The sequence below is a fragment of the Schistocerca gregaria genome, chromosome 1 (genome assembly GCF_023897955.1).
Source record: "Schistocerca gregaria isolate iqSchGreg1 chromosome 1, iqSchGreg1.2, whole genome shotgun sequence".
Taxonomy (NCBI): Eukaryota; Metazoa; Arthropoda; class Insecta; order Orthoptera; family Acrididae; genus Schistocerca; species Schistocerca gregaria.
In genome coordinates, this window is record NC_064920.1 from 1035315584 (window position 1) to 1035342213 (window position 26630).

The window sequence follows — 26630 nt, forward strand, 5'->3', positions numbered from 1 at the left end:
CGTACTGCCGAATTACTCAACACGTGGGGCGTGAGGTCTCCACAGTACATCGATGTTGTCGCCAGTGGTCGGCGGAAGATGCACGTGCCCGTCGACCTGGGACCGGACCGCAGCGACGCACGGATGCACGCCAAGACCGTAGGATCCTACGCAGTGCCGCAGGGGACCGCACCGCCACTTCCCAGCAAATTAGGGACACTGTTGCTCCTGGGGTATCGGCGAGGACCATTCGCAACCGTCTCCATGAAGCTGGGCTACGGTCCCGCACACCGTTAGGCCGTCTTCCGCTCACGCCCCAACATCATGCAGCCCGCCTCCAGTGGTGTCGCGACAGGCGTGAATGGAGGGACGAATGGAGACGTGTCGTCTTCAGCGATGAGGGTCGCTTCTGCCTTGGTGCCAATGATGGTCGTATGCGTGTTTGGCGCCGTGCAGGTGAGCGCCACAATCAGGACTGCATACGACCTAGGCACACAGGGCCAACACCCGGCATCATGGTGTGGGGAGCGATCTCCTACACTGGCCGTACACCTCTGGTGATCGTCGAGGGGACACTGAATAGTGCACGGTACATCCAAACCGTCATCGAACCCATCGTTCTACCATTCCTAGACCGGCAAGGGAACTTGCTGTTCCAACAGGACAATGCACGTCCGCATGTATCCCGTGCCACCCAACGTGCTCTAGGAGGTGTAAGTCAACTACCCTGGCCAGCAAGATCTCCGGATCTGTCCCCTACTGAGCATGTTTGGGACTGGATGAAGCGTCGTCTCACGCGGTCTGCACGTCCAGCACGAACGCTGGTCCAACTGAGGCGCCAGGTGGAAATGGCATGGCAAGCCGTTCCACAGGACTACATCCAGCATCTCTACGATCGTCTCCATTGGAGAATAGCAGCCTGCATTGCTGCGAAAGGTGGATATACACTGTACTAGTGCCGACGTTGTGTATGCTCTGTTGCCTATGTCTATGTGCCTGTGGTTCTGTCAGTGTGATCATGTGATGTATCTGACCCCAGGAATGTGTCAATAAAGTTTCCCCTTCCTGGACAATGAATTCACGGTGTTCTTATTTCAATTTCCAGGAGTGTAGATATTTTTCTATGGGGTCTGAATGCACGATGACCTCACGCGCTTTCAAGTAACACACGTGAGATCTGCAGAACTATCACTCACAGATACGACTTTGCTGTGCTGTGTAGTTCCGGTGTTAGTTGCAGTTACCCTTAACACATGTTCTATTGGATGACAGCACATAGCACGGACTAAATCGGTGTTATGGTTGATATTCTATCTACATATGATGTTTGGTACCGATCTGAGTATCTCGGTATAAGCAATGGAAAAGTACAAGAACAGTTGGTCAATTTAAAATCTGAAATTTTTTAATTCTTACAACACAGCAGTAAAAATGGTGAGCACTTACAGCTTTTTTCTTTAATACTACACAAAAATTCCACAAATGTAATTTGGAAACCCAGGGCCAAAATAAAATAAATGGGCACATGACTAATTAAAAGATTAGCATATGAAGCCAAACAGAAATTGCACGTAAACGAACTTGAAGAAAAAGATTTCTCCAATTTTTCAACTGTTGCTGTGCTCCAATCTGACCTAACTATCGCCGAAAGTATTTACCAAGGCATGCCATTCTATGTGAAAATATACTTGGAAGAAATAAAAAAAAAGGATATTTGTTTCATCCTCACAGAGAACATTTGATATGTTGATGATGGTGATCTCAAATTATTCTACCACTTTTGGCTTCATGAAACTTATTTAATAAATGAGATAATCGAACTTCATCTCAACACACAGCTTAAAGCTCAATTTATAGGACATTGTGAAAACAGGAGTAGATTGAATTTTATAGATGAGTGCCTAGCAATAATAAAAATTTACGACACTGTACGCAGTTTATTTTAACACTATTTCCTTCACCTTATCTTTCTGAAATTTCGTTTGTAAAAAAGAACTACTTGAAAAATAGATATCGTAATTGGTTGTCCTGTCACTTAAAAGACGCACCGAGGATTGCATACAGTCCAAACGACGCATATATGGACGAATTAGCCGAAAAGTACAATAGACGTCAAATAAATTAGTGTTTATATTTTTGTACCTAAGTTCACTTTGGATTTCAAATCAATAAAAATCCACTTTTAAGAAATGTTGACTGTTTTCATTGCGTTTGGCTTGTGAAGAGAATCGCAAATGAAGGGGCTTTTTGTTATTTTGAAAGTTTGAGATTGGAGGTATTAGAATAAAGTTTTGGTAATGTAACATAATTTTTTAACGATCTTGCATAAACTAGTCTGAAATCAACTTCAGGGACAAAATACACTGATCCCAAATTCGTTTTTGATGGTGACTCAAAATAATCAAATACTGATGTGTCCCTTTTTTTCTGCATCCTTCACATGCGCCTGTCAAGGGACAAGAAAATTGTAAAATTGTGCGGTACAGGTGAACTCCATTTCCACAGGGATGTGGTAGACTGGACTCAGTTAGACAGTCGCACTATACTTTTTTCTTTTACTTCGTTCACGATTGGTTAGCAGCACTTCATGTTATTTCATACATTCGCACTTAAGATGATAGTCATTCTGTGAGATTGCAATAATAATAATAATAATAATAATAATAATAATTTTATTGCTATGCAGCCATTACAGCAACAGAAAATGTTACACATATAATACAATACAATTGATATTTAAAAAAACAGGTTTGTTGTTAGTGTCACATTATTACAAAATTGTTCAAATGGCTCTGAGTACTATGGGACTTAACATCTGAGATCATCAGTCCTGTCGAACTTAGAACTACTTAAACCTAACTAACCTAAGGACATCACACACATCCACGTCCGAGGCAGGATTCGAACCTATGACCGTAGCGGTCGCGCGGTCCTAGATTGAAAGGCCTAGAACCACTCGGTCACTGCGGCCGGCACATTATTACGCTGATGCGCCAAAGAAATTTGTATAGGAACGCGTCTTACAATACAGAGATAGGTAAAGAGACAGGATACGACGCGGTCGGCAACGCCACTATAAGACAACAAGTATCTGGCGCAGTTGTTAGATCGGTTGTTGCTGCTACAATGGCAGCTTGTCAAGTTTCAAGTGAGTTTGAACGTGATGTTATAGTCGGCGCACGAGCGATGGGACACAGCATCTTCTAGGTAGCGATGAAGTGGGGATTGTCCCGTACGACAATTTCACGAGTGTAGCTTGAATATCAGGAATCCGGTAACACATGAGATCTCCGACATCGCTGAGGCAGGAAAAAGATCATTGAAGAAAAGGGCCAACGACGACAGAAGTGCAGCCCTGCCGCAAATTGCTTCAGATTTCAATGCCGATCCAACAACAACTGTCAGCGTTCGAACCATTCAACAAAACGTCATCGATATGGTCTTTCGGAACCGAAGGCCCACTCTTGTATCCTTGATGACTGCACAATACAAAGCTTTACGCCTCGCTTGGGCCCTTCAACACCGACATTGGACTGTTGATAACTGAAAATACGTTGCCTGGTTGGACGAGTCTCGTTTCAAATCGTATCAAGTGGATGGACGTGTAGGGTACGGAGACAACCTCATGAATATAGGGAACCTGTATGCCAGCAGGGGGCCGTTTAAGCTGGTGGAACCTCTGTAATGGTGTGGGACGAATACTGTTGAAGTGATATGGGACCCCTGATACGTCTAGATACGACTCTGACAGGTGACACGTACGTAAGCAACATATCTGATCACCTGCTTCCATTCATGTCCACTGTGCATTCCGACGGACTTGGCCAATCCCAGCAGAACAATGCGACACCCCACACATCCGGAATTGCTACAGAGTGGCTCTAGGAACACTCTTCTTGGTTAAACACTTCCGCTGGCCACCAATCTTCCCAGACACGAACATTATTGAGCAAATATAGAATGCCTTTCAACGTGGTTCAGAAGAGAACTCCATCCCCTCGTACTCTTACGGATTTATGGACAGTCCTGCAGGATTCATGGTGGCAGTTCCCTCCATCAGTAATTCAGACATTAGTCGAGTCAACGCCACGTTCTGTTGCGGCACTTCAGCGTGCTTGCGGGGCACTGCACGATATTAGGCAGGTGTACCAGTTTCTTTGGCTCTTCATTGTATATTACAGTTGAAATATTCATTTATATTGCGGAATGTGTGAGTAACTACCCAGTCATACAATATTTGTTTGAATGCTTGTTCCGGTAATTCTTGTAAAGATTGTGGAATGTTGTTAAATAATTTATGCCACATGGGTTCATAGCTATTCAGTGATTTGGACAGTCTGTGCTTTGGGTTATAAATGCAACTGTTGCCTTTTGTGTTATAACAATGTACATTTTCTCTACTTTTTTTCAGTAACTTATTTTTTGCGTAAAATGAAACATAGTCTATGTGTAGTTTATTACAGTCATCATCTTTCGTTCACAAAACAATAGTTTACGTTGCGATTTATACATGTTCCTCCATAAAATAATACCATATGTTACTTATGCTGTGGAAGAAAGAAAAATAGGCTGTTCTAACATACGTTTTGACTACACAATCTGTAAGTCACCTTAACACGTAGATCACACTTGACAGCTTACGACTAATATATTGCATATAATGTCCCCAAGATAATTTATCCTCTAAATATACCCCAAAAAGCTTAACATAACTTGGATCATCTGACAGAATCTTGTCTTTAGGATTAAAGACCACTTGCTGTGTTTTGTTGTCATTCAGTAAGAAGCCATTTGCTTTAAACAAAATGGATGCTTGATACATTGTCTTTGCAATACAACTTTTGAGGTTGCTGATATCATTACCACACTGAATTGCTGTCTTAAACAACTTGAATAAAATTTCATGAGTGCATATGACATTTTCTATGACTTGAAAAAACTCATGTAATGGAAAGTTACAGTGTTTTTGTCATAAATTTGTTTCAAAATTATACTCTTACTTATTCTTCTTTACTTTAAAGTAATATTAACATATTTATGTGTTGTGACTGACAGGAATGATCATGTTAGTTGCAAACAGTAAATTAACTGTTTGTTGATGTTTTAGCATCCTGACTGTTATATAGCTGCTGGTTACAAAGCACCCCCCCCCCCCCCCCCCCAAGCATATATCTGCCTTAGTTGATTAACACTTGCAACCCATAGTACAAAGACTTCCCTCATACATCAAAGACACCAACCATATCCTAGATCATCTGAAATCCGCACCCATCCCACTCCCACCACACCCCTTGCTTGTCAACATTGATGCCACCTCCCTCTATAACCAACATCCCCCACACATATGGTCTGTCTGCTGCTGAACGTTTTCTCAGTTAGTGCTCACCTGATTCAAAACCTATGACATCCTTCCTACTCATCTTACTCAGCTTCTTACTTACCAACTACTACTTCACCTTTGAGGGGCACACATACAAACTGATCAGGGTTTTCACCATGGGGACCAGGATGGCTCTTTCCTATGCTAACCTTTTCATGGGTCACTTCGAGGGGACTTTCCTCAGATCCACATGTCTTCACCCCTGGATTGGTTTAGATACATTGATGACATCTTTACCATACGGAATCATGGTAAAGTTGACCTGCTTAAATTCCTAGAATCTCTGAATACCTTCTTCCATTTAAACTTCACATGGTCATATTCTGAGCTCCATGCTACTTTCCTTGATGTTGATCTCGTCCTCACTGAAGGGCAGCTACACACTTCCATCCACATTAAACCTACCAACAAACAACAGCACTTACATTTTGACAGTTGCCATCCTTCCCATGTCAAACATTCCCTCCTGTACAGCCTTGGCATCCAAGGCAAATGTATTTGTTCGGATGCAGACTCTTTACAGCAATACACCACAATTCTCACCTCAACCTTTACTGCATGTAATTATCCCATAGCCTAGTTAAAAAGCAGATTTCCCGGACTGTCACATCCAATCCTGGTACTGCTGATCATTCCAAAAACCAACTTTGGAGCACACCATTGGTATTTCAGTATTATCATGTTCTGGAATGTGTTAATCAGCTACTCTGACAGGGCCATGACTTCCTAAAATTATACCCTGAAATGAGATTCATTTTGTCTGAAATTTTCCCACCACACCCAGAAATATTCTTGTCAGACCCTACGCTCCTTCTGCACCTATCTCCCTATCCTATGGCTCCTACCCCTGTGACCATCCCTGCTGCAAGACTTGCCCTAAACACACTCCTACCATCACATATAACATTACTGTAACTGGCAGAACATATACTATCAGAGGGAGAGCCACCTGTGAAACAACACGTCATATACCAGCTGTTATGTAAACACTGTTAGGCTGTCTATATCAGCATTTCCGTACGTGTACCCATTTTCCTAGATCTCTCCAATCCTTTTCCTTCAGCCCTTTTCCTTCCACTTCAACCCTTCTGCAAGAAGAAGGAGCCACTGGCTCTGTAAGCTTGCCAATTACTACTGTCTTTTATGTGTGTGTTCTGCTGCCCTTGGTGAGTAGATTTACTATCTATTCAGTTAAATAATTTAATAAATGTTAATGATTATTAACTGATTGGGAAGGGTTCAATTATTGTCTGTTCTCTGAATACACATTTTTCTCATGCCCAGTGTATGATTCTTACTGCATCTACAGCTAGGTGGTTCAGATAGTTCACTTTACTGCCATTATTTATGCCCCACACAAATGTACTGTTTCCATGTCATATCCTTAGAGATGTTAATTTTTTATATTTTCTGATAGTGTGTAACAGCACAAAAATAAATGAACGAGTTCCATAGAAGTGAATGCGGTAATTAATCTGGGAAATTTCTGTGGTTTCTGACAACAGTGCACTGTGCCTGGACATTTTGCTTATGTGCCACAAGAAAACTCTTTCTTTGGCCGTATCTTTCCTATTATCAAAAGGGCAAGGGAGTGTCCCATCAAAAATTTGTTTTAGCTTAAGAGATGTGTATAGATAGATGACAGATGTTAGTAAACAATAGTCCTTTTTCGGGTACAGTATCAGAAGAAATTGTCAATGTTTTTCAAAGAGTTATTAATTGGTTCTCTGCAAAAGTATGACCCTGGTTTCTATAAAAGAAAAAAATCACAGCATCATCAGTTCTATCAGACAAATAAATAACACCAGTAATGTATGAAGCACATAAACAGGAGTCAGTGAACAGGACAGACTATTAAAAATTTTTGAGTATACATTATTGTTTGGATATACATTATTATTGGAGTTCTCAATCTGAAGACTGGTTTCTTCCTTGTACAGCCCTCTTCCCCTCTGCATAGCTGCTGCAACCTACGTCCATTTGAATCTACTTACTGTAGTAAAACTTGGTCTTCTTCTGCAATATTTACCCCTATACATTATTAAATCTATGATTCCTTGATGTCTCAGGATGTGTATTATCAACCAATCACTTCCTTTAGCCACATGGTGCCATAAATTTCTTTTCTGGCCAGTTCAACTCAGCACCTTCTCATTAATTACTCAGTCTACCCACACAAGTTTTGCTGTTATTCTGTAGCCCCCCACCGGTACTTGAAGATTCTGTGTTGGTGCTCTACATTGTCTTTACCTATATGGAGAAGTGCATTTTCAGTGTTCCATAGATCAACTTTGTGTGGCACAGGATATCGTCTGCAGGTTTTTGCTCCTTGACGAGAAGGTCCAGGTTGTGTCTGAATTCCCCACATCCCACTACATGCAAGGAACTGTGCATGTTTCTTGGAACTGTGAATTTTTTTAGGCACCACATAAAGGATGCCACGAGTGTGCAAATAGTGCTCAAGGCTGCATTTTAGAGTGATCAAACAAAAGGCAACAGGCCCATTCCCTGGATGGCACAAATGTCTAAGTTTTGAACTAACAAATCATGACCTCTCACAAGCTGCCCCTCCTAGCATACCCTCATCTGACTTCTCCACTCACAATTGCAATTGATGTCAACCAGTCTGCCACAGGCACAGTCCAACAGCAACACACTGAAGGGAGTTGCAGCCCCTGAAATCTCACAGAGCCACAGCAGTGTTAAGCCATGTATGATCACTAGTTCCTTACTGTGATTTCAGAACCTTGAATCTGGAGTGCCATTTCGCAGATTTTAATCACTACTGCCTCTTGACAAAAGGTTTCTGTTGCAAAGAGGGCATGCAGATATCGCACAGTTCACCACTGTTATCCAGCATGTTGCTGGAATAGACAACATAATCATCACTGCCTAAGCTGATTGTGTGACTGTACTCCTCCACTCACTATTTGGGCCTCACTGCTGCCCATAGTGCCAATGCTGAGCTCCTACAGCTGCAAAATGATGTAAATATTGGTCTCAACTTGCAACTGTGTGTAATGCCAGGCACCTACAAAACCATGTAGTGCAATGTTCATGCCAGTACTGACCGGTTAGGCTCCCCCTCGGAATGTGTCCATCCAAACCATTCCCCAGAGTTCCACAAGGCAGCTTTCAAGCACTTGCACAACCCTGGCATCAGTGTGTCTGCTGTGCTCCTATGGGAGTATTTCATTTGGCCCAATATCCAGCACGATTGCACCAACTGGGCCCACACCTGCATCCCATGCCTGTGCTCTAAAGTACGCAGGCACATGCATGCTAACCCTGCCCCCCCACCCCCAGTGGACCATCACTCCTCATATCATGGATATCGTAGTCTCCTGCCATCATCCAACAGCTACTATTATTGATAGGTTTACCCAGTGGTCTGAAGCAGTACCTCTACCCAACATAACTGGCTACCTACTTGCTGCTAATGGCATGGTGGAGGAATTATACAGATCTCTAAAAGCTGCTCTCGCATGCCACTCTGCAACTTGGACTGCTTCACTGCCTCTAGTTCTCTTAAGTTTGCGGGTAGCCCACAAAGCAGATTTGGGAAGATCTGCTGCCAAACTTGTGTATAGACAGCCACTTGCCCTCCCAGGCAACCTCACTGAGCTACACACCCTGCCACCCAGGACAAGCGTGTCATCCTTTGTGCAGCAGCTTCACGACTCAATGGTGCACCTGCACCCAGCACCTCCCAGGCAACACGGTGAACACCAATCCTTCATGCAGTGGGATCTCAGAGTTGCTGCTCTGTCCACAGTACTCAGAGGTCTGCAGCTCATCCTCTCATATGGCACAAAGATGCTCTCCTTGCAGCTCCACAGCATTGCGACCAACGTCTCAATCACCTGTAGCCAGCATAAACACTCGACCTCTCGAGCCCATGTGTGCCACTGACCATTGTGATTTAGGTGGCATCAAGCAAGCGTGATGATGCCTCACTTGACACTGCAAAGCCAAGTGGCAGCCCATGGGACTCCAGGAAGGAGGCTGCCTTGCCGTTCGCCTTGCTGACCAACTCGACAGTGCTGCCAATTGCTCAGCCACCTTGTCCCCACTGCTGGACCTTCCCCCTGACTGTGGTACTTGAGTCAACAGGCAAACACAACACACCTCTGGCACTGATGGGTCATTCAGCACCAGCATTTGCCCTCCTAGTGGCAGGTGACCCCACCTACCAGCACAGGACACCCACAGTGGGCACCACTACGGAATGGTGCACAGTATAGCAACCACACAGGGCACATTGTGTGCCATTTTCCATGTGCCACCTGGCAACATGCCAGAACACTATTACCGCTATTGCTACCCCTGCCCCCACTCTGCACCATGCTTCAATGTGGCAGTGGATCAAAGTGCAGTGCCACCCCTCACCCCAGTTGGTGATTTGGTGTCATGTCACCCAAGCAGCAGGCTTGCTATGGGACTATGCAAAGCCCACCATGCATGCTGCTAACATGTCTGCCACTGCAGCATACGCTGCCCTGCTGACTCTATGCTGCAGCCAGCTATGGGAAACATAACACGTCATCACTGCCTCCACCATCACTACCACAGCTGATGCCCCCCCTCACCAGCTCCACACTACCATCTGGTACAGGGGCTGCAGCCACCACCACTGCCATTGGCGGTGCACCCCTCCCTCCCGACTGTCTCCTTCTCACAGTGGGGGACTGTGTAGCAAAATGCTACAATGTATGTGCAATTGCCATCTGCCTGCTTCAGCAGGCAACAACCGTGGACAATGTGGATCGGCTGTGTCCAAAGTGGACTGAAGTAGTGGAATCTCTGTCTACCATGCACTGCCCTGTGGCAGCCCTGGGGTTTTTTCAGAGAAAAACATGCAATGGAAAGAGCTCACTGACTGGCACTTCCTGCACCAATGCTGAATGATTGAAAAGCTCACCTGAGAGAGATAGTGCTTTGTTGTGACTGTCTTTTGTGCTGTGTGGACTTGAAGACCGGACTTGCTGTGAGGTGCAGTGGCAGTATTCTGGTCATGTACTTTTGCAGATAAGATGATGCTGGTGAGTCTGTATTACATGCTTTGGCCAGAAAATGATTGCGAACATTTGCAAAACCTTGCTGAGTGCTGGTGGTAGAGTGTTAGAATTTTGCTCACACGAACCAGTTTGAGATTGATGTTTTTCACTCTATCCCCAGCAGTTTCATGGTATTGGTAGGCTACTTCCCCATCATGGAATTCCCGGTAATGACTGTATTATACCGATTAGTGTACCACAAGTCATCAGATTGCTGTATTCTAACACATGTGTGCCCACAACTTTTCTTTTCTTGTATTTGCTAGGTATGGAATAGATGCGTAAAATTTTTGACTTTTATAATTCGCTACTTGCCACTCTCTGAAACCTACAGTTCTGCAAGGCTACTGTGTGTTATAGGTATTATTTACCCTGTGTCCATTTTTATTGCGATGTAATTTTACTGTGTCAGTGCCCTGTGTTAATCATTATTTAATTTAATCCGTTCCAATAAAGAAACAAAAAAATCCAGATTAATTTCCGTATCCTGTTCACCTTTTTCCCTGTTAATATTAATACCTGTACATACTAGTGTACCACAGGGTTCTGTATGCAAGGTCAGTGAAGAAAGAATTTCCCATACGTCTATTGTGTTCTTATTTGACTTGTGTATTGTCTTTGTTTCATTTTCAGACAAGACTATAGTGCAGATAAGTACTTTCAGAAAATACTTCCTAACATTTAAATTTATATATCTTTTTTGGAAATGCTTTTCTTGCTGTTAACAGTGTGCATTTTATATCCTCTCAGACTAAACCTTTGTCAGTTATATTGCTCACTAAATAACAGCAATCATCTACTATTTTATGTTGCAAATTCTAAACTGATTATCTCAGCACTGCCTGATTTAATTTGGCTACATTCAGTTACCTTTTCTTATATTTGCTAATATTCATTTTATAACCTCTTTTCAAGACACTATTCTTCCAGTCAGTTGATATTCCTGTTCCAGTCTCATTCCTGTGCAAGGTCAATGAAGAAAGAATTTCCCAAACCTCTACTGTCTTCTTGTTTGAACTGTGTGTTGTTCTTGCTTCACTTCCATACAAGGCTATTCTGCAGATAAATACATTCAGAAAATACAGGGTGTACATAAAGTCCAGGAATACTTTCAATTATTTATTGCACTAGAACTAAACATTGTACAGATGTCATACATATTGCATTTTGAAGAGAAACTCTGAAAGTTTTTTTTAACAAACATTCAATATGCAACCCATGATTGGCCCAGCAGACATCAATACGGTAATCGAATTCGTGCCATGCCCATCCCAGCATGCCATTGTCGACTGTGGCAGTCGCTTCCCATGTTCTCTCCTGGAGCTCTGCTACATCACATGGTAGAGATCTTCAATGTGTCCTCACAGAAAAAAGTCACATGGTATGAGATCTGGTGATCGGGGAAGCCATTTCATGAAACAGCTGTCACCTTCTGTAGCACGGCTGATCCATTGCACCTGACCTCGCAATGATTTTTTTTTTTTTTTTTCGAAATTTATGTTAAGGGCTTATGGGACCAAACTGCTGAGATCATCGGTCCCTAACTTAAACTAACTTAACGCTATGGACAACACACACACCCGTGCCTGAAGGAGGACTCAAACCTCTTACGGGAGCAGCCCCACAGACCGTGACAAGACGCCCTATACTGCGCGGCTACCCCATGCGGCACGCCATGTTTGCGACTACCAAACTACACTACAATGTATTGTATTGTATTGTATATTTATTGGTCCTATGAATCATACACTGTACAGGGGTACATAATGATATAGGACAAGTCAAATAATTTGCAATAAAGTTTAACAGAACAACTATTGCATGATTTTCAGTATGTATCAATATAACTTTTACATATGGGAATAACATTTCAAAAATACACAAATAAATTTTACACGCACACATATCATACTTTCAGCCTTGATTAAACAGACACACACATATATGTAATAGACCACATATAATACACAGATAAATCTACATGTACACATTTCTTATTTTGGCCTTAATTGTATAAACTATTTAAGTTTCACATATTTACATTGTAGATAAAAATTCATCAACACTATAGTAGCAACTCTGTAGCAAGTAGTCACTCACTGCAGTTTTGAATTTATGCATTCCAGTTATTGTCTTAATTTTTTTTTAGGTAGTTTGTAATGGAGTTTTTTCCCTGCTTGCAAGGGTCCTTTTTGTTTTAGTGTTGTATGTGAAAACTGCATATGTAAATCTTGATTGTTCCTTGTGTTGTATGAATGGATATTTGGTTTTTTGGAGCAATCTTACTGTTTTCATCTACGATTTTCCTTATAACCATTATTGTTTCTAGGATATATAGGCATGGTAATGGAAGAATATGAAGCTTTTTAAATGAGGGTTTGCATGAAGATCGAGGTGCTGAGCCATCCATGGCTCTTATAAATCTTTTTTGCGCAATAAAACAGCTTTTGCTGGGTGGTGAATTTCCCCAGCAAATTAAACCATATCTTAGTAGTGATTCTGATTGGGATTCGTACACATTTTTTATGGCTTGCATTGATGTGCATACAGCAAGAATTTTTATACTATAACAAATGGTATTTAATTTACTACATAGGTGTTGTGTGTGTTTCTGCCATCTTAGGACATCTTGGATCCAAACTGCCAAACATTTGGTGCTATTTTCAATTTCATGTCTTTTACCTAACAGTTCTATGGTTGCAGTTAAAGGCTGTTTATTCTGCACAGTGTGTAGATGCATAGTGTTTGTTTCATGTGTGTTTATTATTAAGTTGTTAATTGCAAACCATTCTGATACATGTGAAGTGCTCTTTTTTATTTCATTTTGGAGCTCTTCTGAGGTCTTTCCTTTGATAAGTATATTTGTATCATCGGCATATTTAATGTACTTATAGTTAGGGCTGGATGGTTCCAGGTCATTTACAAACAGCAAGAACAAGATTGATCCCAGTATGGAACCCTGCACCACAATGTATTTAACACACTGTTTTTCTGATTGATAGGAAGTTAAATTATTTCCTTCTTTGTGCAAGACTTCAACTATTTGGTGTGTGTTTTGTAGATATGGCTTTACCCACTCATAGGCTGGGCCTCTGACACCAACATTTTCTAGCTTTCTAAGCAATATACCATGGTTAATGATATCAAATGCTTTTGAATGATCTATGAATATTGCTGATATGTGTTCTTTTTTATCTAATGCATTTAAAGCTTCATTTAAGAAATCGATAATAGCTGTCTCAGTGGATTTACATTTTCAGAAACCATGCTGTGTAGCTGAGAAAAGTTTATTTTTTTCAGTGAAATCTACGAGTCTTTTATAAAAGATTTTTTCAATTATTTTAGAAAAACAGGTAGTAGAGAGACTGGCCTATAATTTGTTATATCTGTTTTTCACCCTTTTTGTACAATGGCTTCACTTGTGGTATACATGAAAAAAACTTTCAGGGTTTCTCTTCAAAATGACATATGTATTATATCTGTACGATCTTTGGTTCTTGTGCAATAAATAATTCAAAGTGTTCTCAGAATCTACACACACCCTGTACTTCCTAACATTTAAATTTATATCTCTTTTTTGGAAATGCTTTTCTCGCTATTAACAGTGTACATGTTATATCCTCTCAAACTAAGCCTTTGTCACTTATATTGCTCTCCAAATAACAACAGTCATCTACTATTTTCTGTTGAAAATTCTAAACTAATTATCTCCGCACTGCATGATTGCATTTGGCTGCATTTAATTACCTTTTTTATATTAGCCAATGTTCATTTTATAACCTGTTCACAAGACACTATTCTTCCAGTCAGTTGATATTTCTATTCCACTCTCACTCCCGTCTATCTTACTGCCTCCCTTTCATGCCCAACTGTCATGTAACTGCAGTCTGGTTGCTATACAAGTTGCCATAGCCTTTTACTCCAGGCATTTTATCTTGGTGCCATCAAAATTTCCAATTGTGTATTATAGTTAACATCGTCCAAAGCTACCCTATATCTACCAAAGCTATAAATGTAGGTCTGTCCTTCTTTAACCTATATTATAAGATAAGTTGTAGGTTTGGCATTGCCTTTTGTGGTTCTACATTTTTGCAGAAACTACACCTGCCCTCTCTGGTGTCGGCTTCCACCTGTTTTTCCATCCTTCTGTAAGGAACTTGTATTAGCATTTCGCAACCAAGTTATATTAAACTGATGTTTTGGTAATATTCACACCAGTCAGTATCTGGCTCCTTTGGTACTGAAATTATTACATTCCATTTGAAGTCTGAGGGTACCTCTCATTCATTTTTCACACCGGATGGAATAATTTTTTAAACTGTCTATTCTCCTAAGGATTCTGAAGGAATGTCATCTATTGCAGAGACCTTGTTTTGACTTTGGTCTTTCTGTGCTCTGTCAGATTGTTCTCGTGATTATCTCAACCCCCTACCTGTTCTTCCCCATTGTGTAACTTCGCCTTAGAGTTCATTTGTTCATTTTATTTCAATAGCCCTTCTATATGATTCTTCCATCTTTCAGCTTGTACTGGCTTGTCATCTAAGTTCTTAATATTCATGCAGGGGCACATATGTTCTCCAAAGAACTTCTGGAACTCCAGTGCATAGTGATAGCAAATGATAGACAACACATTGGTACAGAATACACAATACACATTATTTTATAAAAACTCGTACATACAAGAATATGTGACATAACACTCCTGAGTTACACAGAGGGGACTGAACTGCTGCCATCAACCATCAGAGATTAGACTATAAGTTGTTTTCTCTGACCATCAGTGCAAATGATCTAACAGAATCCTGCCCACCCCTTCCACTGCTAGTGTATACCACAGTGTGGAGATAATGACTGGTGTGGAGGGGGGTGGGGGGTGGAGGGGAATGCAGAAGTACTGGTGAGGCGAGGGGGTCTGGTGCAGGGTGTAGAGATGATATTCATGGAAATGGGTGGGTGCATGGATGGCACGGCCCCTGCAGGTGAGCTTGGGAGGGGTAGGTGATGAAGATGTACCTCCGGTATATGTGCATCGGGTGGGTCCATGAGCTCACTGTCCAGAGACGGTTGGCAAATTGTGAAGATGGTCAGGTAGCTGTTAACAGTGAAATTCAAATGCAAAGTTGCAGGACCGACATTATCAGGTAAGGTGTACCAGGGACTCAGGTGAGATGGTGCAGTCATCGTGACACCCTGTGACTAACAGCTCCTTATCTGTAACCATGAGACTAAGATGCACTGATTGAGAGTTTGTCAGCGTGGGCCTCTTGGAGGTCTGTCTTGAGAAGCAGAAATGAAATTGGACGTCAGCTGTAGGATGGAGCCAGATTGTCCAAGCACAATGGTAGTCTGCACATGCATGGCATGTTCAGTCAACTGGGAAAGCTCAGATGCAGGGTGGCAGACATTGCTGCATGCAGGTGCTAGCTCAGCCTGTCAGGTGGCAATGTCAGATGGCAGCCGCAAACTGGAGCTGAGCCGCCCGAGTAAGGCTGGTGCATTTACATGCATGGCGCGGTCAACGAACTGTATAGGATCAGTTGCAATGTGACAGGCAGCAATGGGTGCAGATGCTGGTTTGGTATGGACAGCAGCATACTGCGCCTGGCAATGGTGCACTGCGGGTAAGGCTATTTTATGGAGGTGTGGCATGGGGCAGGAAGCAGCATGCTGTGCAGGCACATATGTGGCATGGCAGGGATTGTCTGGCATGAGTGCAGGCTTGGGGGAGGTGAGCAGCAGCACTGCAAGTGCAGTGCCGATGACATGAGGTGGAAAGGAGCAGGCACAGAATAAGCAGCAGGTGATTTACTGACCTTGGTAAATGGTGAGGTAGGGGTGGCTGCGTCAAGTTGTGTGAGGTGTCAAGTAACAGGTGCAGGTCTGTAAGTGTAGGTGATAGGTGAGGAATGGAGGTGCTCAAGGGTGGAGCAAGCCTCTGCAAGTTCTGCCTGCACTGTTTGGATGTGGCTGTGTAAGGACACATTGTACTGTCGGACACAAATAAGTGTCTTTTGCGTGTCCTTATTCTGTTGACAAATGTGTAGTAAGTGGTCAGTGCAGTCCACACACTGTTTATGTACCACTGTATGGGCTTGTCCAAGGGCGAAGGTTTGTTGGCATCATTGCATTGGGGCAGTGAAGCGGTCAAAGTGTGTGTACTGTCAGCAGTGCGGTCAGGAGGCATATAGGAGAGTTTGTTTGCATGTAGTAAATGCATAAGGTCAAAAGGCCCATAGGAAATCAGCACTCTGAACCATCTCTGTAACACTGGCAATGGTGAACGACCATGTGAAATGTGTAGTGTAGCCAGGGTCTTGAGTATGTGTCTGGAATCCCTTAACAGCAACAGGAGAGCCTTTAAGCAGCGGTCAAGTGAATGTGCATATCTGCAGACATAGGCAAGACATGTGTGTGAGGGGCAAATGTCTATTAGGTACATTACATATGTAGATTGTGGACAGCTGGAAATGTGGGTCTGACGGGAAGCATGCAAGGGATAAGTCCCTGTAGTCACGCTATTCAACTGTGTCCTCGATGGCTCAGATGGATAGAGTGTCTGCCATGTAAGCAGGAGACCCTGTGTTCGAGTCCGGGTTGGGGCATACATTTTCAGCTGTCCCCATCAAGGTATATCAACAACACCTGTTGGCAGCTGAGGGTTTCAACTAATTATCATTTATTCTAGAGAAACTGCACGGTCACCAGTGGTATCTGTTCTTTTGAGAGCAGTTACTATCTTCATATACATTGTTAAATGCTACCCAGCCATTGACCTTCGTCTGTGCAAATGCACACAGGTTGCCTGAACTCTTATGGTAATTGTCACCTTAGTGTGCATGAGTAATGAGTGGATGGGCAAATATTGACTAGGTACATTACATGTGTAGATTGTGGACAATTCGGAATGTGGCTCTCATGGGAAGTGTGCAAGGGATAAGTCCCTGAAGTCACACTATTCATCTGTGTCCTCGGTGGCTCAGATGGATAGAGCATCTGCCATGTAAGCAGGAGAGAGCACACATTTTCAGCTGTCCCCATCAAGGTTTATCAACAACACCTGTCGGCAGCTGAGGGTTTCAACTAATGATCATAGAATCATTTTTGATTTAAACCACTGCTTCTCAGTATATTTATTCCTTCATGAAATTTGTTGAAAGTAATATATCTCTATTTCCAACAAATAGCTCAATACATAGTCTAAAATGACTTGCCTTGGTCCAAAACGTGATCCAGTATTCAGGAACACATATTTTCAACAAATTGTCAGCAACATTAACAACTTGGCTTCAGATAAAGCATGGTTTAAACAGAGTTTGGAAGACTTTTTGATAGGCAACTCCTTCTACTCTATAGAAGAATATCTTAACTGGGACTGTTTGACCAGAATAAGTAAAAATGTCTGTTACATTTCAGTTTTAGCAGCACTTAGTCATTACAGTTAAGATTATGTATTTTGTGCATGACAAATTTGTTAAAAGTTCATAATAATGTTTCATTGTGACAGTTTATGAATTCTGTGAATATTAGCAGTTCCAGTTTACTGTAATGTATTCACTTATTTTGACAGTCTTCTAACAAATGGTCAGGATTGTAAGTATTATGTTCAGATGTTTTATTTTTTTATGTTATAGTTTCTGACATGTTCCACACCCATGAGAATGATCTCATTTTTTGGGTCTGTGGAACTAAAGCTGAATCTAATCTAATCTAAGCTAAACTCCAAAACTTAGAGTAACACACAGTCCTGCATCCATTGCTGCACTAACATTGCCTGCTAACTATTCAAAAACATAAAAATCCCACATTAGTGTGCAAAACTTACTCCAACATGCCCTGTGCAAACACAATCCATTTCAAACACTCCACCCCTTATGATGTCATACAACACAACACAGTCATATCATGAGTCAAAGGTTGAACTGGACCCACCAGTCCACACATTTTAAATATTTAACAGTAGGCTTCTTTCCAAACATTATCTCATAAGGAATTTTGCTTTGAACAGTATTACCTAAAGTTCTGTTTTTAAAGGTATGCAGCTGCACAAACTACTTCAAGCTAAAATCTCCTACTATCCTTGCTTCAGATAACAGGCATCTTCACATTTGCATTAAGTGATCTGTTGCATCTTTCAGCTGTACCATTTAATTCATGTACATAGGGATGAGATGCTTTTAAAATGATTCCTTTCTGTCTTATAAACTGATAATCATATGAATTTAAATATTCCTTCCCATTGTCACATTTCAATTTCTTAACAGTTTTACCAGTTAAATTTTCAATTTCATTAACAATCATAAACTTGATTTTTAGATTTGACAGTGTAGACTCTAGCTTCTTTATTGCTTGGGTCCGTTCACATTAATGTGACCACAGTCTATGTTCAATATCAAGATGGAATAACCACTCGCAGATAGCAGGTGGCAGCACTAGCAATGGAGAATCTATGAAGTGGGTCAGTGGGACATGGAAAACAGTGCAGTCGTAGTCATAGTGTGGAAACAGAGTGATTTATCTGATGTCCAAAATGTCATGATCATTGGCTTTTGAGCCAAGGGTGGTAGCATTTCCAAAAGTTTGTAAACTTTTCATGTGCCACTATGATTAAAGAATACTGTGTATAGCAAATTGGAACTATCCAAAACCAGTGAGGCAGCTGTGATGCACCATGGGACATAGATGACAGGGCTGAATCATGGCTGTGGAGATGTGTATGAGCAAACAGGCAAATAACTGTTAAGGAACTGACCACCCAGATTAACCCAGGGGCTACCTACATTGTCTTCTCAATAACTGTTCAGTGTACATTGCTGTGTATGGACCTCCACAGCAGGCACTTGGTTGATGCACCCAAGCTGAATGCTGTTCACTGGTGACAAAGGCTGGAACTCGCATGCCAGTACTGCAGTTGGACGTACGCTGAGTGGTGTCGAGTGACCTTCTCAAGTGACTCACATTTTGTGCACAAAATGTCTGAAAGCTAACACCTGGCAACAATTGTCAGAAGGGCTCAGGCTGGAAGAGGGAGTCTTATGTCCCAGGGGATATTTTTTGTCACTCCCTGAGTGATCTCATCACAATGGATCAACAAAAGTACACATCTATCCTTGGGGACAATGTCCACCCCTACATATGGCTTGTTTTTCTTGACATGTTGGCATCTACCAGCAGGGCAGTGCAACATGTCACACAATTTGCAATGTACATGCATGTTTCAAAGAGCACCAGGATGTGGCTAGCATTCTACCCTGGCCGCTAAACTGCCCTGGCCTAAACCCAATCGAGAATCTGTGGGACTACCTCAATCGGGCTGTTTACACCATGGCACTGGAGTCAGCATGGCTCCACATCCCTGTCGGTTACTTCCAGAACCTCATTGACTCTCTTGCTGGATGCCCCACACTGGTTGGTGCTCCAAAAGGTGGTTATTCAAGCTTTTGACAGGTGGTCACATTAGTATGACTGGACAATGTATAAACAGCAATAAAATCTTTCCTCATGCTAAATGTGAGTTGAGTGAGGCCCATTCAAATCATTTTGAATAATCTCTAAGGTTTCTTTTTCTAAGCTTCTATTGCTTTCAAAATGTAAGTTGCACATTTTATTTTCAAACAAACTTTACACTTCATAAACTCTGGTTCTAAATTTGTTAGCAATCCATCTGGTAACTGATGTTTACATAATGTATCCAGAGTGTTAAAATTTACATGTCCCAGAGTACAATGCCCTTTCTCCTTTATTGACATACTATCCTTATTACTCATATTATTTACATTAATAACTTCCTTGTAAATTTTACTTGTCATTTTGTACAGCCTATTTCCTTCCAAAGTGATCACAAATAAGTTATTACCTTTATCAAAAACTTTTGAGGAATTGTCTGAAGACACATTTTTTTTGTCTCTTTAGTATTGGTAATCAAATTTCTACCATGTCTTTATGTAAAATACATTTTTTTAATTGAATTGGAATCATGTCATCATAAAGTGGAAAATAATTAATCATATTTCCAATTTTTGAAGCTTGTCAAACTTCATCACCCAAAGTTTTTACATGCATTTGGTCTTGTAAATATATGCACTCAGAAAAATAACTATCATTATTGACAACATGATCTATACAACCACTGAGTAATAACCAGTTAATCTGTACATTGTTATCTGACTCAACATTATTACATGCTATCGTAGGTTGTACCTGCATTACAAAGCTGATCGTGGCATATCAGTTCTGTTGATATCTTCTGCATCCTGGATGATGACCACCTCTTCAATCTGCTCACCTTTAACATGTGACCAGTTGTTACAGCTGCTATCCTGTCCATTTTGACTATGTTGTCAACTGCCATGACTGCCTCCTCGAAGATGTCCATGAATCCCTGCTTGTTCCTGACTGGTGGCAGTCCCTCTTGAAATGTCCTTGTTTGTGAAATACATAATGCAACTGCTCCTGGTAGCTCATAGTGTAAAATGCATTGGATTATGCACCTTCATTTTCATCCTTGTTTTTTAAATCCATCATTTAAATTTTACTTTTAATGTATTCAACTGCCTGAGATTTTTCTTTCAAAATATCAATTAAGTCCCTGCTATAGCTCAAAGATTCCAGCAAGGATCTCAGTGTATAGATTTCTATCACTTAAGTGCCTGCTAATTTAGTTTCTTCACTGAAACTTTCTGGCAGATTGAAACTGTATGCTGGATCGAGACTCAGACTCAGGACCTTTGCTCTTTGCGGGCAAGTGTTCTGTCAAACCAGCCAGTCAAGCATGACTCACAATCTATCTTCACAGCTTTACTTCCACCAGTTCCTCATCTCCTACCATCGAAATTCACGGGAGTTCTCAAGAGAGTTCGCAGGAGAACTTCTGTGAAATTTGGAAGGTAGGAGACAAGGTACTGGTAGAAGTAAAGCTGTGAGGATGGGTTGTGCATATTGCTTAGATAGCTCAGTTGGTAGAACACTTTCCCATGACAGACAAAGGTTCCGAGTTCAAGTCTCAGGCCAGCACACAGTATTATCTGCCAGGAAGTTTCAACAGTGTACACTCCACTGCAGAGTGAAAATCTCATTCTAGTTTGTTCATTGTTTTTCCTAAAATTTTGAAGAATGTTACCAGAAAACACTGGTATCTCAATGTCAACCATGTCCTATTCATTAAGCACTTTTTTAATATCAGTATTCTTTTTAGTTCATAATGGATCACTACTTTACCAAATAACAATCTTCCTTTTACTTAACAGCTGTGAACTGCCTCTAAGTTAAGAATATTTATTAACAGAAAGCTAAAGACATTTTACATCTCTGTTTACACATTGAGCACAATCACAGTACAGAACTGATTGATTACCATATGTACATATACATTCACTGTTGAGAGCCCTCTCAACACTATCGATACTATCACTGTAAATGTCCCACATTTTAAAAAATATATCAAGGTACTCAAAACAGTTTCTTCATGATTAACAAGGGCTAAGTCCTGTAGTGATCCTGACAGCTTTCTTTTGCTATTTAAATATTGGTTGTAAGCCTGCATAATTACCCTGTAGTAATATTCCATAGGTCAAGTGGGAGTGGAAGTAAGTGAAATAAGCATTAGTAGGAGGTATTTACCAGCACAGCTGCTCAGCTTGTGGAGCAGGTAGATTCCATATGCTAGTATGCTATATAATCTTTTGTATGGTTATTTGTGCTGAGTTTTTGGTCCATTTAAAATGCTAATAGTTTTTGTTCAGTCCAAATGCTTCTAGTCATGATAGTGAACCAGTCATTGTCTGCAGTTTCCTTGTCCTTTTTCTGTATTATATTTTTCTGTAACAGGATTGAAGTACCTAACCAAGATACTTCCCACCCCTCCTGAAGTCGTGTTCCATTGACCACCCAACCTCCACATACCCTAGTCAATCTCTATTCCACTCCCAATCCCAACCGATTGCCACAAAGAGCATATCCCTGTGGAAGACCCAGTTGCAAAACCTGTTCAGTCTGCCCATCCCACAATTCCTACTCCAATTCTGTCACAGGTTTATCCTATGCCATCAGGGGTCTGGCCGCCTGTGAAAGCAGACATGTCATTTACCAGCTTTGCTGCAATCATTGCACAGCTTTTTATATTGGTCTGACTACTAACCAGCTGTCCTCCATGATGAGCGGCCACCACCAAACTGTGGCCAAGAGCAACATAGACCACTGCATGGCACAACACATATCTGAACATAACAAACTTGATTTCAATGGCTGCTTCACTACTCAAGCCATCTGTATCCTTTCCTTCACCACCAGCTTTTCTGAACTGTACAGATGGGAGTTATCTGTACAACACATTCTCCACTCCAGTAATTATCCCACCCTCAACTTACAGTAAGATACTGTCCCCAGACTCCACACCCTACACCCAAAAGTTTCCACCCCCTCTGTCTTTTCATCTCCTACCCATTCTCATCTCCCACCCTGTTTATTTGCAGCCCTCTGCCAATGCATTCGTCTGTCTCTCCCCGCTCCTGATGCTACGCCTGTTGGCGGTGTAGTCTCTGCACACTCCACCAGATGGTGTTGTCTCTCTCCCGACCCATACACTACTCTCCCTTCCCCTTCCCTGCCCCTTCCATATTGCTGCTTGCATCTCACGTGACAGTTGCATTCTGGCTTGAGATGCTGGAGTTGGCAGTCATGTGTGTGTGAGGTGTGCTTGCTTTTGTATGTGAATGTATGTGTCTCTCTTTTATTGATGAAAGTTGTGGCCAATTGTGTCTGCCTGAAACTTGACATGCCTTTCTTGTATTACATAGCAGTTTGTCTTTTCCTAGAGTGTTAAATGTTAGCCTTTGTCAGGCCTAGGCATCTGAAGATGACAGCGGACGTGTGTGTGTGAGTTAGAGCTTGTCGTTTGTGTGTTTGTGTGTGTGTGTGTGTGTGTGTGTGTGTGTGTGTGTGTGTGTGTGTTTTCTACATCTGAAGAAGAGCCCTGTCTGATAACTTAGTTTACTTTTAAATGTACTATTAAATGTTCTGTCTGCCACTCAATCCCTCCTCTATGTGGTGAGTAGAAATCTATCCTGTTTCATGTTGCTATTAACCTTTGCTTTTGTATAAATAAAAGGCTTTTTTCTGAAAAATCAACATACTACAGTTCATTTGACACCCCTCTTCATCTCCTTTATGTCACACTGTATTTCCACAATCCCATCTTAGTTTTTTATACCTATTGCTAAAATTTTAAGTGTTTATCAGCTCTTATACATCAGTCCTAAATATACAGATGTTACACATGAAAAATACTTTGTGGCTCCCATTTCTTTAGCTGTCAACACTATATGAGTGAGGAGAAACTTACCTTCTGAACGCACTGTGTAACTTATCATGAAGGTATGTGTCTTCTTTTCCAATCAATCTCAGAAAGTGGCAACAATAAAGTTAGTGATACCAATCCATTAACACTACCCAATGACTTTTATCATGGCAGTTAGATGCTAATATAGTTGATGGCAAGTAACCACAGAATAGCAGCATGTAAGGGGGACTTTCCAATGTGAATGAAATGTTACGGGCATAAGAAAAACAAAGAAAGTCATAAACATCTATTAATACATTTCCTTGTGCAGTAAATGCCAATCCAAATGAAGTCTAATTTAAAAATGCAGTTGCTGCATTCAAGTAGTTGCCATATAGGAATTTTTGCTTAAGAAGAATTCTTACTACAAGAATATGACATACAACATGGTTAAAATGAATTATTTTTGTGCATGTAAGAAGGCGACACTCAGTAAGACAAATATGCCTACTGAAAGTGAAAGAATTTGATCCATATTTGTTTTATAAAATGTGGAACCTTGTGTTTAGCTGCAGACATATATCAACTTCTAATTGATTTCAAATTGCCTCTTATGTTGATATTTTTTATCTATCATTGTTGTTGTTGCTGTTGTAAGTAGTTATTGATCTTGTTGATGTTAGTGTTGGCTGCTATCCGTTGTGTACACCCAAAACATCATCTTTTAGAAATGCCAGTCATAAAACCTATGAATACAACGAACTGGACATGATGCCTAATAGTGAGTAATTTGGAATAGGTAGATTTCTTTACCAGATTTCAAACAAGTTAAGTAATAATACATGTCAATGAGATAGTAGAGATATTCAGATTTATGATTAAATGGACTAATGACAACAGACAAATGTGAGTGCAACACCTGCAAAAAGCTTTTATTTTTTTATTTTTGCTACTCTGTTACAGATCATATGGCAGTGTATACTTTTGCTAGCTGGAGTCATCACACAGGGCCAGGGAGCTAACATTCTGTCAGTGATGACAGTTCCAAGCAAGAGTCACATGGTCTTTCTATCACCATTGCTCCATGAACTAGCTCAAAGAGGGCATAATTTGACTGTGATTAGTCCATTCCCACAGTCTCCACCCGTGAAGAATGTAAGAGATATTAAATTAAACTACAGCATGGATAGCTTTCGTAAGTAAAGCAGTATTTATATAAAAAATAAATTAAGTAGAATAATGCTCATATCTGATGTACAGCATTACCTATTAACTGCCTCATTTTATTATTTACAGATAAAGTGAGAAACATGTCACTTTTTGAACTAGGTGAAGTGAACCCACTTATTTTTGTTTTCCACAGTAGCATACTTGGAATTGAAATGTGTAAGGCTGCTATCAGTACACCAGAAGTACAAGAACTAATAACATCTAGAGACCAGAAGTTTGATCTCCTTATAGCTAGCGTTTACACTGACTGTTTTCTTGGACTGGCACATAAGCATAATGCCAGTATTATATATCAAATTCCAAATACTCTCGCGTTTATATTGGGTGATCCAGTTGGCAACCCTGCTGCATATTCTTACATTCCTGACATAATGCTTAATATTCCTGTGAATATGAATTTTTTACAACGGATGTTAAACAGTGCATGTGGACTCCTTGTTGAATTAGTGCGGTTCTTCAGTTATATGCCACGCCAACAAGAAATAATGATGACATATTCTAGAAATATTGACAATTTGCCATCTATTGATAAGTTGTGGAAAAGCACTTCACTGCTTCTCATCAACAACCATGAAAGCATAGGCCTTCCCAGGCCTCTAACACCAAATACAATTCAGATTGGAGGAATGCATATTAAACCTTCAAAAGATCTTCCAAAGGTGAGTATAAGATCAATATCCAGATAAGCAGTCTTGCATATTGCATTTGATATTATTTATTTTGCAATATTTGTATGTTTGGTGAAAATAAAAGTAGATATTTGGTAAACATATCATGCCAAAATCTAAAACATTATTTCATAGATTGTATGATATATTCACAGTTGTTGAAATTAGGAATAAATTTGCTTCTGACTGCAGAAATGGTCTCCAGTTTCTTTTATGTCACAGGCAATTTAAGGGTTACAAATCCTTTCCAGAGATGTATCTGGAATAAATACATCTAATCAATATGAGATATATATTTATTTTCCTCAGTAGCATCCTTGAAATTGCAATGTCTAAGGCTGCTGTCAGTACACCAGAAGTACTAACACTTTCTTTGTCTCCTTCTTCACTTTTTATGAAGTTCTCTGCACATGAAAATTCATCAAACAGTTTGTCTTCATCAACAGGAAAATTTGGTACAATACTTTTAACAAAAACACAACAGTCCTGAATATCCTTTACTGTAGCTGCTCCTTTTCAGTATTAACCCAGTCAAACACTTTAAAAGGCGTGAGAAATGGTAAACACCATTCTTTAATATATTCAATGCAAGAGTCATAGAAGATGTCAACATAAATATGAAATTGTTCTACAGTAATTTCACCCTCTTCTTCCAGCTTTCTTAGAGTCTCATGTACAAAGGATGTGGGAAATCTTTCAGATTTTCTACATTGCAATTTGCCCAATTACTTGATTATTTCTTGATAAACTTCCATTATTGTGATTTCTTGTTTCTCAATACATTTAATTGTTGTGGAGAAAGGTTTTAGCTGGCTAGCAAGAAAATGTAGGAGAACAATAGACACAAGGTTATCAAAGAATTGTTTAAGGATAATAGGACACTTATCAAGGGAAATGAAATATGATTTAAAAGCAGGAAATATCTCTACAATTCTTTCCGATGCTGGTAGCAGAGATAGCCACCTTGTCTTGCTGTGTCTAAGTAAAGTTTTGTATACAGTTTCAGTTAACTTACAGAATTACTTCAGAGATTCAACCCTTAC

General features: G+C 40.8%; 1 protein-coding gene across 1 annotated transcript in view; it reads left to right on the forward strand.

Moving 5' to 3' along the window:
* LOC126279553 (UDP-glucosyltransferase 2-like) overlaps positions 1–26630 on the forward strand; it is a 95378-nt gene that overhangs the window by 23888 nt on the left and 44860 nt on the right. Inside the window, exons 2-3 of the mRNA XM_049979687.1 lie at positions 24653–24884; positions 24986–25578. Coding sequence (XP_049835644.1) covers positions 24653–24884; positions 24986–25578 — 825 coding nt within the window. The remainder of the gene's footprint in view (positions 1–24652; positions 24885–24985; positions 25579–26630) is intronic.